The sequence below is a fragment of the Strix uralensis genome, chromosome 19 (assembly GCF_047716275.1).
Source record: "Strix uralensis isolate ZFMK-TIS-50842 chromosome 19, bStrUra1, whole genome shotgun sequence".
Lineage (NCBI taxonomy): Eukaryota > Metazoa > Chordata > Aves > Strigiformes > Strigidae > Strix > Strix uralensis.
The window spans coordinates 7,765,526-7,783,525 of record NC_133990.1 but is presented as its reverse complement, the minus strand read 5'-3'; the positions used below and the strand labels follow the sequence as shown (position 1 = coordinate 7,783,525).

General features: G+C 42.5%; 1 protein-coding gene across 2 annotated transcripts in view; it reads left to right on the top strand.

The window, feature by feature from the left end:
* DNAH9 (dynein axonemal heavy chain 9) overlaps nt 1–18,000 on the top strand; it is a 113,580-nt gene that overhangs the window by 37,060 nt on the left and 58,520 nt on the right. The window contains exons 9-12 of one of the 2 annotated variants that reach the window (XM_074889192.1): nt 4,555–4,719; nt 7,125–7,265; nt 11,218–11,280; nt 13,099–13,221. In XM_074889192.1, coding sequence (XP_074745293.1) covers nt 4,555–4,719; nt 7,125–7,265; nt 11,218–11,280; nt 13,099–13,221 — 492 coding nt within the window. Of the gene's footprint in view, nt 1–4,554; nt 4,720–7,124; nt 7,266–11,109; nt 11,281–13,098; nt 13,222–18,000 lie in introns of both variants that reach the window. The other variant, XM_074889193.1, reaches the window with a different exon arrangement.

Genomic DNA, 18,000 nt, shown 5'->3' with positions numbered 1-18,000 from the left:
GGAAATCCTTTGTTCTGATGGCACATTTAACAATGTAACGAATACATATAATACTAAATATTTACTAAGAGTAGGAATAAATTTACTGCACATGTTCAGTCAGGCCAGGCCAGTTTTGTAATAATCTTTTCATTTAATGAGCTTCTAAAGTATGTTAGCTGTGCAGCCTTAATGATGCATTTAGTTTTAACCAGGCTCTTGTGCTAACGAGCCAAAAGATGGCATCAAAAATACATAATGAACTGATTTAATATGTAAGCTGTGGCTATCTCACTGGGACGGTGAGAGACCCAAAGCCTCTTGATCAGGCACCCCTCACACATGCTCAGCACTGTGTTTCAAATGGTACAAACTGCTGCTTTCCTTTGCTGATTTGCACTGAAGGGGGCTGGGGGGATGACCACGATTAGCATAGTGGTGTCATTAACTGCTGTTATGTTAAGGACTGTTCCTCTTAGCCTTGGCAGCATTGCTGTTAATGGTTGCTGTCACAATAAGAAAGACAAATTCAATATCATGTGCAGTCAACAGATCCACAGTTAGGCTCTGAAAATAGTAACTCAGAATCGGCAGCACTTTCCTCCCATGCTGTAAAAGAACTGTGTATTAGAAAACAGTGAAGATGATGTGAATTAAGGATCACATCTTTTGAAGTCCCTGCTTCTTCAGGGTGTGTGTGTTGTGGAAGAAGGAGGTCGGGCACAGGACCAGGAAATGCGTCCCTGAGTGCCAGCTATGCCACCAGCTGGGGGGGGTATGGGACTGTAGTCTCACTTCAGAAAGCACTAAGCAGGTACAGTTTGGTGTGGGATGTAATTTCATTTTTCTTTAAGAATATTTAAGGCCTTTTTCTCTATATCACCACAGCAAGATAATACCATAGCCCACTCTCTCTTCTCTCACTCTCATCTAATTCCCTCCTACTACAGTCCTGCTGCTCCAGCAGGTATCAGGGAGGAGAAAACCAGGCCGTATTCAAGATGTTCTGCTGGATGAGGAACAATCAGTCAAAAAAATATCTTCCCTGCTGGGATAAAAGAAGAGACTTGTCTCCTTAGCCATGTTGAGGGGGGTTAGCAATGGCTGCAGTGCACTGACCTCTGCGGATGACAGCTGGCCAGGGCCTCAGTACCTTCTTCTGACCCTAGTCAATTTACTGATGTGAAAAAAGCCCCAAGGGCTGTTGTCTGGTAGCTGGGGGGGCTACTTGAAGATGCAGATTTGAATCTTTGGATTCTCCGAAGGAGAGGCCACTTCTCAAAGTGTGTTTCAATCCATCCTCTCTACCTTGGGACAAAAGGGAAAGGCGTTTGGTGCCTGGGGAAGGTTTAGGGCTCTGGCTCGTGGGCAGATAGAGGTGACTCCTACAGTACTGCACAATAGTTACTGAGCTCAAAACGTTGTTGTGGGCAAAGATGGAGCACATCTTATATGTGGAGCCCAGAATTTATTGTTAATAACCTAATCAAAATTCATCAAACAGCTATTATTTATCCAATTATGATAACATTAGCATTTTCTAAATGTTTTCTCAACACAATCCATTTTCATAATCTTTTTCTTCATTGATTCCCAGTTATTCAGTCTTTCTGTTCCTTCTTATCTTTATCTGATTCACAGGATTGCACTCTTGTTACAATGCGTGTTCAGAGTCTGAGACCACATTTGCACTCTACCATATTTTGGTTCTAGAGACAGATCAGTGTGTCCAGAATAACTACTTGCTCTGACTCTTAAGTTAAAGCCAGGCTAAAACAGGTTAAGACAGTAGTGACCTGGCTGTGAGAATCACAGCTAAGAGAAGATGAAACCAGTCTAGGCTAAGGCGAGCAAAGCCAAGTCCTCAGACCTTCCCTCTTAGGTCAGTACAAACCCTCTGGCCTTTAACTAGTCTGGTTTGCAACTCTTCTTTTGCAAGGATGACTGTGGTTCATGTGCTGGTGGCACTGCCTGTGGTCCATGTAGTCTTACCAGGGCTGATTTCAAGTATCTTCCACCTACACCAGACTTCACTGTTTGGACTGAAGTGTCTCAAATGACATTTTCCTCAAATTCATTGTCTGTTTAGTGCTGAGAACAGCTTTAGGAAGAATATTTAGGCAGCTGTGTCCTGAGCTATAGGTGAATAAGCCATGAGGTAGGGTCGTGCCTTGCTGATGCAGTACATAAAGCATGTGTGAAAGCCCCCGCACACTTAGGCTGTGACGGACACTGTTGAGGTTTTTATTCAGGAAAGAAGGTGCTCTGCAGGAGTGGACTGAAAATACGGGAATTTTTAATTCCTCTGGTTTGTGATAGTAAAATAATACAATAAAACGAGCAGAAAGGACAGAGAAAGGAAGGTGACTACTGTGGCTGAGCTAGGAAGTGGTTGGGTAGTGAACCGTGGAAAACTGTCCTGTATCTCTGGTGAACTTTTTTTTTTTGTACGGAATGAAACTTTGAAGGCTCTCAGAGTAACCTGTGTCCCAGAAGTAGTGCTGTTATATATCAACTGTGAAATAACAGATAACGAGCTCCACTGCAGAAATAAGAAATTATGACCTTGCTACTGCTGAGAACAATAGTATGATATAGCTGCAACAGATGCAGGCTGTTTGGGGAATATAGCATTGTATGCACTTCTAAGGGTGTGTTTCAGAAATTTTGTGGTGATTACAAGCTATTGGAGCAAAAATCACACATATCCTCGTTAATAACTCCAGGGCTTACAGTCCATGGTCTGGAATAATAGCTTGCAAAATGTCATTTTTCAAGTCATGCTATGCTTGAACGACAGGAACACACAAAATTAGCCATGTTAGTTTTCTGTTTCAAAACTTGTAAAATATTTACCACCATGGGCAAACTCCTGTGTGCAATGTCTACAGAACAGGCCTTTAAAACCAGCCATTTATGGCTGAAATACCAATAAAAAGCATGCTTCAGTGCACACTCTGCTGAATACTTGGGTTGACATTAACATGGAAAGAGTGTGTGTGCAGCAGGTATAAGAAATTTCAGCCCAAATATTGAAAGATGACTTATTAATGGAAGAGTTAGTTAATCTGCTTGAAAATCTGACAACAGAGCAAATACTGCTGGTTCCCTTATGTGTTGTGGGATTGGAAGAGACATAGGGTCACTTTTCCCATTTATGGGGCTCTTCCAGACCCGGTAGGTTGTTGGAATGTGTAGGTATGTTTTCCAAAAACTGTCTTTGGAGCATTAAATCACTTGGCTTATGACACTGAATCTGTTATGTGCCAGTCGTTGTGGCCCAGAACTTGTCTTAATTCCATGTGTACCACGTCTGCTACTTCATGGAGCTGGCTATTTTTTGCAGGGCTATAAAACACTCTTTTGCAAGTTACTTGAATTTCTTGGTTGTGTCACTTAAATACAGTCTGAGGATTGAAAACTGTGTCACACAGTAGTGTTTTACATACCAGGGTGTTAGCAATTGACTTCATTTATGTAGAGAATAGTCACCAGGCTTATATCTTAGCAGCATCCAAATCAGATGCACAGCTTTCTCACAGGATGTTTTCTGTGATAATGCTAAAAATAGGCATTCACGATAAGACCATACAGTGGAATAACATAATATACCTGAAATCCAAGAAAGATGCCATTTCCCAGAGCAAACACATAGAATAGGGCAATCACATTTCATGGGAGAAAGCCTGTTCTGGAGGATCAGTTCAAAAAGAAGCCAGATGAGAGTCTTTGTTTCCACAGTGAACAGCGTTAATGACTGGTATTTCTGCAGAAGAGAGGGAAATGGAACAAGTGTCTGGGGAGAACTAAGTGGGCATTTCACAGAAACTGGAAGAATTTGCACTATAATTCAGAAGATCTGCCCTTGAGGCAAGATGGTTATTGCTAGTCTGTATCTGCTTGGCTGTCTTTGTGCTGAGTTTGCAAATCCTCTGGCAGGGGGACTTTGCATGTACAGCTTCTAACACAGTAAGCCACTGGTCCCAGTGAGATATCAAGGTCAGAATACAAATGGGAGCAGAAATTATGTGAGGCTGTGACTTTGCCCTTGGTTCTGAGCCTGAGATATGTTGTGCTCATCTCTGGACCCAAGGGACCTTGCTGTTGTTTTAGCCATCAGGTGTTAACCCTGTGGTCCTCATTGCTGGTGTGACTGGTGTTGGTGTGTAGTGGCAAGAGGTTCACCAGGAGGGGTGAGAAGCAAAAGGGACTATCCAGGCTGACTTGATCCTAATAGATACTTCTAAGACAGAGATGCAGGATATATGTTTGAGATGGGGGATAAAGGTCTTTTCATCCTGATTCATTTCCAGCATTTTAATGTATTCCTAGTGAAAGGGCTCAGTTCTCCTGGTGCTTTCTGTACTGTTCAAGGTTTCTCTGATTTGATGGCTTGTTGGATATGGAGTGATCCCCAGATCTCTACCCATGTCCAGGAGTCACAGAGAGCAGGACTTAATTATATTGGACTATGGCAGTTGTCAGTTAGAAGCCTGTTCCCATGTGAAGGTTGTTAATCCCTTACACTTTACTGTGTGTTTTGTGGCTAAAACTGTCTGAATTTATTATTTGCAGTCAGATCTCACAAAGCAACAGAATGGATTCAAAATCACCTTGAAAACATTAGAGGACAACTTGCTCTCTCGGCTGTCATCAGCATCTGGGAACTTCCTGGGAGACACAGCATTGGTGGAGAACTTGGAGATCACTAAACAGACAGCTGCAGAAATTGAAGAGAAGGTACAAAGACAGTGATAGCCTAGAGAAAAGCATGTGTGTGATGTTATATTTAAGGATTTCTGGGTGGAATGTAACTTCTTTACTCTGCCCATCTCTGCCCTTTCTGCTGAGTAGAGGATATAAAGTGGTATAAATTGAAGTGCTCTCCATTCTGGACAGCTTCAGGCCATTTAGTTCTTTGGTGCTTTTGTATGTTAAATGGCCTACTTAAGACCAAGAGAAAACATCAGTGCCTGATGTAGAGACAATAAAATTTACACACTGTATCAAGGCAGCTTTAAACTGTTCCACCGTAATCCTGAATACATCACACTTCCCCAATTAAGTTGGATTTTAGTACTGACTGGGGACTGGAATCTGTTGAGTTTGCGATCTCAAGGAAATCTACAAGAACTTGGGTATTTCATACCCTTCCATTCCTTAGAGTATAAATCAGCATTTGTATTAGCTGTGCAGTGTCAGCATTGCCACCTGCCTAATTCACCTTGCTAGCTAGATGGGGTTAGTTAAATGTACAGTGGTTTCCTCCTGCCACTGAGGGAACCTGAGAAGTGTGGTTGTCATGCCAGGATTGTGATATGACTCCTGTATGGCCATTCTCAATATCCTTCCTCTGCAGTCCTCCCATCTTCACAGCCCACACTTGTCCTCCTCCAGCCCATGCTGCCTGAATAATTTACCCACATGCTGGGATCAGGCTGGAAGTGCCTCTCACTTCCAGTGCTGTAGCCCCAGTGACCAAGGAACTAAGTGATCCTCCACATTAAATATTGGAATTATTTCTGCTAGACATTTGTGGTGCATCAGATGCATTCATTTCCCTAAGGAGGCTTTGCTTGAACCCCCAAAGGAGATGTTGAGGGGATGTTTTGACCTCGCAAGCTTGGCATCTCTCTCTTGGAGTAGGTGTTCTTGAAGTTCTTGAACTCCTAAACAAGTTGTGGTTCAATTGTAAGCAAGTTGTGGTTGTAAAGCTCTGCCAGCTCTGTGGCAACAGGGATGAATTTTGGAGTTTGCACGTGGTTTTTTATGAGTTTGGTACCCACATGGAAAGCTGTTTCAGGGCCCTGTTAGATGTCTGCTGCTCAAGTCAACCCTTACTCTGTTCTTGGTCTGTCTACCCAAAGAAAAATGTTCAGCCAACATTTTCCTTTATATGGAAGTCCTCCCTGCTCTGTTTATAGAAAGTAACTGTGTTCCCCACCTCTGTTTTTTATTTTACTAGATTTATTAATCATTTTGGGGATGGGGTATCTAAAAGTTAGTTGCCTAAATCTAATCTAGACGCTGGGCTCCCTTTATAGTCAGTGGAGAGACATGAGTGCTGGCAGAAGGGAGACTCACCTGACATAGACACATGGTTCATGGTCCATGCAGATCCTTGTTTCTGCAGTAGATATTGAAGCTGCTCTTTGGGGGACTTGGGTATTACAGTCATCATTGCTCATGGTTGTGCAAACAGGCTTATCCCACAGATCCCAACATGTCTTGGTTGCACACAACAGATTAAGGCTCAGTCTGTGCTTTGTTGGGAAGATTTGAGGTATGCCAGTCAGATGTGCTCACACCAGCTCAGGTCACAGCAGAGGAAGACCCAGTGGTATGTGTTTTGGTGGGTGCTGTGTCATGCCCTGCTGACTTGTACAACATGTGCTGAGCCATTTTCTGCCACATCCCTATTGAATGATTTGCTGAGCTAGCTGGATCAGCACTGGCTCAGCAGCATGTGGCTGCGTAGCAAGACAGTTATGACTGTACGTAGCCAGACCCTAAAATAGTCCCCAGGAGGCTTGAGGATGTCACTTTATGCTGCTGAAGTGGAATGAAAGAATGAACAGGACTGAGATGATAATGGGGTGATGTATGTGCCAAAAGGATTTTCACCATGTCCATCAGAGCAGCTATGCAGACACCTGGCCAGCAAAGTAGGGGTGTGTTAAATGCTGGTGAGGAAAGGCAGCAGATAGACGTTATAAATTAGCAGTTCTCAGCCTTAGGGGAATCTGCCTTGAGAGCAGCACTAAGTCTGTTCAGCCCTGTGTTATTAATGACCTGCACAGGAGGGGGGCAATTAGCAGGAGAAACTCATTGATGTGAAAACCAATTCCAGTTAGTAAAGAGCAGAGGTCCTAGTGAGAAGCCCGGAGGGGGCTCAGGAAAACAGAGGATTGGGCAACAGGGTGGTAAATGCAGTTAAATGGAGAATATGCCAGAGGAAAGGGGATGCTGGGAGCAGGCGACTCAAGCCTGGCTGCCCCACAGTTCGGAGGGCAGAGGCTGGTCCCTGCAGTGGTTGCATGTGGGTTGCCCACTGCTTCGGCTGACATCTTTGTGGCAGATATGGGCTGCATACTCAATTCACAAAGATGTTTTCACAGTAATTTTGTTCTGTGTTTTCCTCCCAGGTCCAGGAGTCTAAGGTGACAGAAACCAAAATTAATGAGGCCAGAGAGCACTACAGGCCTGCTGCTGCACGGGCCTCTCTGCTGTACTTCACCATGAACGACCTCCAGGCCATCCACCCCATGTACCAGTTCTCTCTGAAGGTACCGTCCCCATGAGCCGCGGGCTGTGCCCACGGCTGCAGGAGGCAGTGCCTCTGCTTCTCTCTCTTACTGAGGTTCAAAATCATTGTCTTGGTCCTCTTGGGGATATTTGAATTCCCAGACAAAAAGGTGATCTAACCTAAACCATTCTGCTGATTTGGTTTTATGGAAAAGTTTCCTGTAATTTATTTCTTTATATGTCTACTTAACATACGTTACTCTTCACTTGTGACAGTGTTTAGTGCTCATTAGGAAAGATTTGTCCAAAACTCGATGTAAAGGCTGAGCGGTGTGTTCATTGCTGCCCTTGATAGAAGGAACAGAGTTTCAGCAGCACTCACAAAGACCCACTGAGGAGTGGGTCTGAATGCCAAAAGGAAAGGTCCCTCTGTGTTGAGTACTGAGCGTGGGCCAGGGTCTCTACTTGGCTCTGAATTTGCCAGTCAGCCCACCACAGGTGGGCAGATTGGGCTCAGGTTAGATGAGCCTTAATTAGATTTTCTTTCTTTTGCTTTGTTTCTTTCTAAGCAGTTGAAGTCTTGTGGAAAGACACAGTCTGACTTAGCGATGCATTAACATCCGTTATTACTAAAAATCCAATCTACTTTGGAAAGTAGAGCCTTGCAAATAATTTGTTCTTTCTTCTGTATTCACAGCCTTGGTCTGGCAGAACAAGATGAGCAATAGATTTAAAAGATATAATATGGGGAAAGAGCCAACAAAGTACTTTTTTCTATGTATTTTATATATTTATGCACAGAGATTTTGCACAGCATTTGGAGTCACTTGCTCCATCAGTTAATCTTTTCTTTATATTTACATTGGTTCTGTATCTGTGATGTCATCAGGGTCATAATGCCTGCGCAGATTTCATAAGTTAACAGGAATTGCAAGAGCCCTTAACAATTATCCAAGACCTTGATGTTGAAACAGTCCTGACTTCCCAAATAGCACAGTATTAAAACATCACATCAGGCTAAACAGAGCCCTGTCCCACTGAGACCACATCACCAGGGATTTATTGACACCTTCTGCACAAAAAGCAAGTCATTCCTACTTCCATCTCTACACCACAGGAAGGGTCCCAAGCAGCTGGGCTTTCAGGAGCTTGGATGCTTCCTACATTACAGTTACAAAAGCCTTTCAGATGGTCAACAGCATGGTGTGAATTCTAACTTTGGGTTAGGTTGGTGTGAAGGAATAGGTAGCATGTGCATGACTTGAACATTCACAAGTTTTGGTATAGGCCTGCACACATGCCTGTCTACAGTCTGGAGGAGTCCCTCTGGACGGCTGTGTTTCTGCTCTTCTCACAGTGTTGTGTGGTCATCAGACAGACAAGCAAGCCTACAGCCTAGAATGTCCCTAGGCTAGAAGTCCAGATGGAATTTATGGGTGTGTTACCACCTTACAGTCTGGCCGCTGGCAGTCTTGGCTACAGGCATGCTCATAATGGCAGTATGAACACCCCAATGGGGACCATGCTGGGAGAGAGACAACTTCTTGCCCTTTGCTTCTAAAATAAATGTAGAAGAGACATAGCCAAAGGGTCTGTGCTACTTTTCTGTCTAAATAGACTACCCTTCCCTGCATAGCAAGTGTAGCTCTGTAGTACATGGATGTGTTATGTGGAGAACTAGCGATGATGTCCCTCTTTGGAGAACACCTCTATCTTGAGCTGTTCTGACCAGAGCACCTGGAGAACATTTCCAACATGAGAGGCTGCTTTCAATGTAATTATTACTACTCATAGTGATGGGGCTGAACCATACCACTTGTCATGTGGAAGCAGAGCCCAGTGGGAAGCCAGCAGCTTTTATGGGAACGAGAACATGGCCATGTTCTTGTTGTCAAGGTTTCTTGACAACAGTGCTTTTCTTTATAGCAGGTGTGAAGAGAGTGAGACTCCACTTACCACAGGGGAGGATCTAGATCTTCAGAATGAAATATGTGACCAGTAGTGAATTCATAGTTCACATCTTTACTTCATGTTTGGGCATCACCGAATCAGTTGTTTTCTGTTCCTTGACTGGTAGGATGTGGGGTTTCTTTCAGACTTTCCCCTTTATCTTTGAAGTTGCTTAAACAGGGATCCCCTCTTTCTGTGCTCTGCATGTGCTGCCCAAGACACTAGGGAAGTCTTGGTTCTAAGGACCTGCGGCGGTAAAAATGAAAGTGCAGACAATCTCTTGCCTTGGCAGAGTCGTCTCAATACGTCTGGCCAGTAGAGACCCAAGGGCCTTTTGGGTTATTGATCAAAGAGTTCTCATTTTAATGTTTTAATAAATGGAACATTTATTTTTTTTTTTTAATCACAGGAGGAAGGTATTTTGGGGGATGGAGAGTTAAATGAGATGGCATTCTAGTCTAGAATTTCTTCCAAACAATTTTTTACCTTGACAAGTGACCTGGAAAAAGTAACTGAGCAGGCAATATAGTATTTTGAGACTCATCCACAAAAAAGCTTTTCTTTTTGATATCTACGACTCACATGTTGAAATAATTTTACCAGGAAAATGTACAGAATATCTTTTGTGCAAGGGTACCCTTTGAAAGATTCATTCCTTACACATACATAATAGATACAGTAGTTTCTGAGGTTTCACCTTTAATCTAAGTCTTCTGTATTTTGTTTATGTTTTCCAGTTAACATTAGCAATGTGTATAAATACATAGAAAATTATTAGGTGAAATGTTTTTATCTAATAAATTTTGGTGACAGATCATAAAACATAGTGTAAAGATGCACAGATATGATTTTAAAATACTTACCACATAGCTAGAAGCTCATTATAAATTAGAGCACACAAGATTTATATGCTACTCTGCAGCATGTTTTAACACAATTTAAGGAAATGTTAAGCAGGAAAATGCATTCTGCAATTATTTAATAATGCAGTAGGTATCAATGTTAATTTAATTTGTTGAGGCATTGTTTTTCCTTTGTAGACCCTAAAAATAATGCTGCCAACACAGTCATGCCTCGTTCAGTTGGTGCTATCACTTTGTATTGGCTTGGTTATTTCCTGTTAGCTGGGTCCCAGTGTATGGAACCTTTGCATTGCTAATCAGGACTTGGGCTCTTTTTTTCTTTTTCTTTTTCCAGTTGCATTTGATAATTTGCTAATGGGTTTTCTTTGGACAGCTCTGGAAGTTTTTTGTCATTTTTATTTAGACCAAAAACGTTACAGGAATCCTTAGTATCTTTTGTAAGAGCATCATTCTCGATGCATATATCTACCCCCGAGGGGACTTTACTGGCTGGTTAATCCCAGTTCCACAAGATGACGTCCTACCTGCCCTTCTCATCTAGGCCTTTGCTGAATCCAGACAATAAAATGTTCATGGGACTTTTTTGTATTTAAGGGGATTACTTTTTTCTAAGTTGAAGCATTTGTGAGATGGGAGGTATGCTTTCCTCTGGGAACGCCACTGTCTTTTGGCTCAACGTTTGCAGAGGAAGTGGACTGTGTAATCCCTATGAGAGAACACATTTGGTCAGAGAAATATTTCCTATATCCATTGTGTCTTAAAGCAGTCAGCCTGTCTCTGCACTACTTTCGCAAGCCCAGGAGAGTGCAATGTCACAGGGAATGTCATCATTGCCTGCCTGTATGTTCACGAAAAAGCAGCTAAAGGCAGACACAGGATCTAGTCTCTAGGTGTGTTCCCCTGCCTCCTGGATCTGGTGGGCCACGCTGCTGGATGGACGGGAGTGCTTTGTTTGTGGCCCCAGAGATACAGTATCTGAGTTGGCTTCACTTAATGCAACACTTCAGGTGATACCAGGGGCATGCAAAGAGCATCTAGAAACCACCGGTGTCCTTCTCTGTCTCACACCTAGGCGTTCAGCATCGTGTTTCAGAAAGCCATTGAGAGGGCACCTCCCGATGAGAGCCTCGCGGTGCGCGTGCTGAACCTCATTGACAGCATTACCTTCTCTGTGTTCCAGTACACAACCCGGGGGCTGTTTGAGTGTGATAAATTGACCTACACTGCTCAAGTTACCTTCCAGGTAAACATCACCATTTCGTGCAATTTGTATGCAATGATTTGTTTTACAGGCAAAGATATTGGCATGCAGAGAAAGCTCAAACTGTTACACCTGTGGCCTTCAGCATCAGATCATCAGATACAAAGGCTGGGGAACTGATTTTGTTCTCTGTATCTCTTGCTGATAACAGTCACAGATGCTGTGTTTGATTTGCATTATGCTGACAAATGATTGTTTGAGAGAGTAATACCTGCTTGCAGGACCTTAAAAAAAGGGCAAAGCAAGCTGGTCTTAAAAGCTTATTGGTTTTATCCAAAAGAAATGCCTGCCACATAACTGCTGTCTTTTGTCTAGTATGTTAGTATAATTTTTAGTCTATGATCTGAGCAAGGGACACCTTTGTATATCCCTATCCTGAAATGAAATTCGACCAATAAATAGTGCTTGGCATGGTGTTGTGATGTTGTTATTAAGTTTGTGCAGTGAATGACTGTGTAAATGCCATGACATGTAGAATGCAGATATGAACCAAGTTTGAACTGCTGAAACACTGCGCAGGTCTAGTTAACCTTGATTCAGTGAGTGCCATGATTTTTTCAATTCTACTAACAAAATACTATGTGTAAAAGGGGAAGTACTTCTATATATATATACATATATGAAAAGCTGGGCTCTAACAATATATTTTGTTAATAAATTGTCTATGTGTAAAAAGTCAGCTTATATTGTCAGCCTTAATTCTGACCTAAATGATACCTACATTTTCTAATATGTAACTTGTAACTACACTAAGCATTAAAATTAGTTAATGGGGCACTTTAAGGTGTCAGGAAAACCAACATCCATGACTTCAGTGTGTGGAGACAGTTGAGTGAAGAGGCACAAGATTCTTCCACACAAAAAAGCAGTTGGCTCTTGAACTGAGTACCTCGTTGCCATCGTTGGTGGAAGACATGCCAAGGACACTTCAGATACTATTGCCCAGTAGGAAACAATACAGTCTAGGATCTGTGACAAGGAAATTACAAACTCACCACTTCAGCACTATTCTTTTTCCACCCAGCATTGATGTTCAGGGTTTTGGAGTTTGCCTCTGAGATTTCAGAAGTCTGGAGTCTGGCAGTGCACTTGGAGCAGTGGCTCCAGCTGGGCTCATGAGCATGTATGGCTTTCCAGAATTACCTCAAACATTGCTCTGGCAGCCTTACTCCATGTATTCCCAAAAGCCACCATTGGTGGTAAAAACATTGGTAGCAGCTGAATGACTCAGGCGCTCTCCAGTGTTTGAGACCTCAGAGACCCTGCTTGTTCTTTTGGTGCATGTACCATAAGGCTTTGTTTTGTTTTGGTTGGTTTGTTTTTCAAAACGCTCTCAGTATGTCTCTACTTACTTTCAAAATTGAAGAAGATAGTGAGAGATGGACAAGACCTTGGTAGTATGCCATGCTCTGGTTCCTTTCAAGAAAGTTATCTGTTTTCTAGCTGCACATATCATGTACAGGGACATTGCAGCACACCCTGAAGTCTGTGTCTCTGCTGGCACGCGCTTCTCCTCAGTGTGCTGTCTATGACCCTGGATCACAGCTCTTGCTACACAATTTTCCCAAACTTTGGTCCTCTTATATTGCCAATCTCCATACTCATTCCTTGTCCTCTTGTGGGGAGACCCAAAGCACCTACATGGTATGTTTACCACACCCATCCAACATGGGGCACTGTGCACTGCACTTTTTAGCCACACATTTGGCAGCTACATGAGTTGAATAATTAATCTACTAGAGTATATTGTTGGTCTGTATCTTGGCTGCTCAAGGATATCTTGTTTGTTTGGATTTACAGATACTTCTGATGAGTAAAGAAATCAACACAGTAGAACTGGATTTCCTACTAAGATACCCAGCACACACCAGAGTCACAAGCCCCGTGGAGTTCCTGTCTAATCACTCTTGGGGAGGAATCAAGGTATCTGCTTCACTTGAAGTGTGTGAAATCAGCATCCCTTATCTCCTCTAAAAGCCTTTCAGCAGCCTTCAGGTTGGTCCTTAGAGCCTTTGGTGAACAAAGTTCTGACCATACATGAGAAGTAGCACAACAGTGCCACAGAAATGGAGAGTTCTGTAGGTACAAGACTGACTTCGTGGGCTCTTCATGACTGTACCCCTGATGATCTGTGTGTCCCTGAGAAGGTGATTTTTCCAAGATTTAGGCTTCTCTCTCTGTAAGACATGAATAAGAACATCCTCTGGGTTTTTTTTGGTTATAGACTGTAAAGGACATGGAGATCTTCACTGTATTTGGGAGGAGATGGGAATTTAAAGTAGATAATGACCATCTGCTGAGATGTGCTGGAGATAGACTAATGACAGCTGACAGACCTCTGCAGAAAAACACTCTCATGGCAATGAGAAGGTCTAACAGCTGCCATGTCTTTGGAGTGAGAGCTGAGGAAGAGCATCCCAAAGAGATGTGGGATATTCCATCTTTGCTCCTGTTTGTCAGTAAATGCGAATTGTGCTGAATTTGGACCTGATTCAGCAGGGTGTGATTTATTTTCTGGAAGGCATCAAAATGTCCTTCAAGTTAGGCGTGCTCATTCACACCTTGTTGGATTTGAGATAATTTTTGTTTTACTGTGGCTTCTGATCAGTCTCTGGCACCTGCTATGATTTAAGAATCAATTTGATTTATAGCCTACTGCCTTTGTGGGACATTTCTCTGGTGCTGTAAAGTAGGAAGTGAAGACATCCTTGTTTCATTGGGATAGTTCTCAAATTTTCATCTGGGACATTGGGTTTTCCATTTCTCTTCCTTCCACCATGCTGCAGAGTATGTATCTGGTTCCTGGAGAGTGACCAGATAAAATATCTTCATCCAGGCCCAAGACATCTCTGATATTCTTTTCTTGTTTGTATTGTTTTGTGGGGCTTTCCAGAGCTTTGCAGGAGCCCTGGTTTATGGTGTCACGTGCCTTTCTATGCAAGCACATGCTAAGCTGTGGTTCACTTGGCAAACACTGTCTTTTAAGGTAACACAAAGTTAGAACTCTGTAGAGCAGACTGCAGTTCAGAAGTCAAATGAAGCTGATGTTTCTCACCCAGGTCACCCATAGCGATTTTAAATGGTAGCATGGAACAATTCAAGCCAGATGCGTCAGCCCTGACCAGGAGTTATCATCTCTGTCCCTTCACTGGCAGTGAGGACAGGTCCTCTGCCTCTTTCTGTGCATGCAAGCATCCTAGCTCATGTTGAAAATGTCACAATCACATTTTCAGTCATAAAATAAGCTTGGAACTTCTTGCTAAACTAGCCCTGTTCATTCTCTAAAAGGCATATTTCCATAATAATGGAGGAATTAAAAAAGATTCTACACTCTTTCTTTAATCATCTTTTGTTCAACGGTGGTGTTTTGCTGCTCAGCAGCAGTTTTATTTTTGTTTCTCCTTTGAAGACAAATTAAATGGATGCTTAGGGTCAACACACATAATCATGGACACTCAGAAATCCAGCCCATGAAATACATGCTTTGCAATAGCGTACTTTGACTTTAGGCTGTGCAGTCTGTATAGATCATAGATGTACGTACATATTATTGCTTGAAATCTCAGGCTTTCTCAACTCTGCTCTGTCCATAGGTATATATAGGTATAGGCATATATAGGTATATATAGGGTGAGTGGTGCATTTCGGTTCCTCTGGAGTCCTTCGGAGTTGTCTTTCTTCACTGTCTGGGAGCATTTTGCACTGCAAAGTTTCTTTCTACTTCAGTCCTCTAAGTCTCCTCTGAAAGGTGAACTTCCTTCCACCATAGATTTCAGAGGTTTTGGGCTCTGATTCTCATTTTGGAGATCCTTTTATGCATCCTAGGAAACATATTACTCTTTTAGTGCCCAAGGATGCTAGTCCTGTCTGCAGGTGGTACGTTCTCCAAGCAGACACATTCTAAGTTTTCAGTGAGTTTTCTTTGTGAGGAGATCCATTCTGTGCTGGCCATTTCCATTCGATGTGGGTGAAATGGCCTTTCATGTTCACTGTGTGCTTCATCGTGATTGTTGCAACTGCTTCCCTACTGTGATGAAGTTGGTACAGTTGCCAGCTCAAGGTCATAAACACCAGAAGAAACATCAACTCCCAGTCATTCATTCTTCAGACTTCATCACTCTCTGACATATCCAGGATAACAGGCATTTCTGTGCATAGACTGTCAAAGTACATAGCATACTGTGTCAGAGCCTTCTAGTGCCAGGGAAGGTTTAGACTAGATATTAGGAAGCATTTTTTTACAGAACGGGTTGTTAGGCGTTGGAATGGGCTGCCCAGGGAGGTGGTGGAGTCCCCATCCCTGGAGGTGGTTAAGAGTCGGGTTGACTTAGCGCTGAGGGACATGGTGTAGTTGGGAACTGTTAATGTTGGGTTGATGGTTGGACTGGATGATCTTCAAGGTCTTTTCCAACCTAGACGATTCTGTGATTCTGAGACCAGCAGTAAGGAACCTCTACTCATCAGAGCTCAGACGCTGTCTGTGGCATCACTGAACAATGTCTTCGCCCCTTCCATCAACTACGTGCCTCAGCTTCATCCCCACCAGCAGCCTGCACTCTGCCTCCCTCAGCCATTCAAACTGACGCAGTGTTGGGTATTTATCACGTAGTCATTGTGTGCGTGGAGTAGCTGGAGACTTATCCTGAGATAAGCAGGAATTGATAGTGGACTGTCACATGAAGGTGCTTTGCAATAACTGATTCTCTTTGAGACGAGCCCTTCCCACTCAGCTTCCTCTCTCCCACTGAGTCTCTTGGGGTTTGCGGTTGAGATGAAAACAATGTGATGCCAAGAGGCCTTGCTCTGCATCTACCCTTTAGCTGAGCTGTGAGATGGCAGGATTACACACCCTGTGCTCAAGTGTGCTGCATGTGTCAGATGCCTTCAGCTTCAGTGTGCATCCCCTGTCCTCATGAGTTGCACATTTCAAAGAGTTGTAGTCACTGGTCAATAATCTGTGCTAATTTTATGTATTTCAGGATTTTCAGATAGCGAATTCTATATTATCAGATACTGAATACTCTTCAGATTGTCTTTTGTGATGATTGTAGTTCTGATTTTGCTATAAATAATATGGCTGGTGTCAACTTTATTAGTGTTTATGTTCTATTAATGTGTGTTGGTTTAATAGCCTTTGAGTTTTTGGCAACTCCAGTTACTTGAGGCATGGTTTTAGTACAATCACATTTTGTCACAGACTGCTATAATTAGGTTAATTAGTCATGGCTTCTACACAGCTTATTAGCAGGCTAAAATCTCCTTTTCTTTCATCAGAAAGATTAAGTGCTGTAATAAATTGTTTCTTCAACAAAGCTTGAGGAAAGTACATTTCAAATTCATATTTCAAATTCGAAGTGGAATTTAGCATTCAGCTAATTTTTCACAGAAACATTGAAAATGGTCCTGCACAAAGTGCTCCTCTTGCCAGGGGTTTCAGGCCAAGATAATAGTGCCAAAAGAAATCAATATTGATATTTGTGTCCTGTTCTGTGCCTCCCATTTTGGGCACATTAACTTCAAAGGAAACCTCATTAAATGTTGAGGACTCTGGGCATGCAAATAGGCTTGTGTGACTTGGCTTATTATCTATTGTTGTTTTTTGATTAATAATATATATATAGGCTAATAGTCCTTTGCAGTTGTGCAGCTGTTTTCAGCTCATGATGCCGGAGCATCTGACACACGATTATGATTTAGTCTTCCAGCTTCTTTTAAGTTCAGCAAAAACTTTAACAGAGCTTTTCACTGTAACATGTGTGCCAGGGAAGCTCAATATTTACCAGTGAATGAAGAAACCCACGTACCTGTCCGGAGGGGCACGGTTTGTAGGGAAGGGTAATATCTTTTATTAGATCTGCTGATAGACTTGGAAGAAATAGTTTCAGGCTTTTTAGTGCTTTTTTAAGCCTGAAACAGGAATTGAATTTAAGAACAGGTTGAGAAAAACTGCTCTGAGCTTAACTTGATTCTGTTCATCAGTCAGCCTGTATGGGAGAAAAAGTAGTACCTGTGGAGCCCCTGTGGAGGCACATTAGTTAGCTCTGGAGCAAGGGGAGATGTTAGCAACGGACACAGTCATTAGCCTCAGTGCAAATACTGCCTCTGGGTCGTTGGAGGGTTAGTTAAGAGCAGGAAGGGGAGAAAATTGTATCATTTAATGAAAGTAGTACCTTTGCTGAGTCCCTGTCTCTGGTGTTCAGTAGAGTTGGTCATTTCAGTTCTAAGGTCTGTCTTTTGCAGGTACTTAGTAGTGATCTCTTGAGAAGTCAAAAGTATTCTTTTACTCTTAATGAGGTTTTCTGTCTTTTTTCAATTTCCTTTATTACAGTATGTTATACTTACCTCACCCTCTGTGTTGCTAGTAACTAGCTTGAAAGTTTTTATTTCTGTTGGTACTTCTGAAAAAGTTTTTTGTGTGCATGCAAGGTTGTCCATTTGTCCTGACTTGGCCATTGGTTACCTTACCAATAAATGTGTAAACAACAAAGGTACAATGATGCTACTGCATGAACTGCACAGGACATCAGGCCACAGCCATGTGCAAATGACCATTTTGATATTCTTGTTGACGTGATTGAACTTAACATAGAATCAGTGTAGAGATTGTCCTCTGCAGGGTTTTCCCCCTATTTTTTCCTTCATTCCTTCACTGGAAGGTCTCCAGTGTCATAAGATGAAGATGTTGATACCTAGATGGGATGT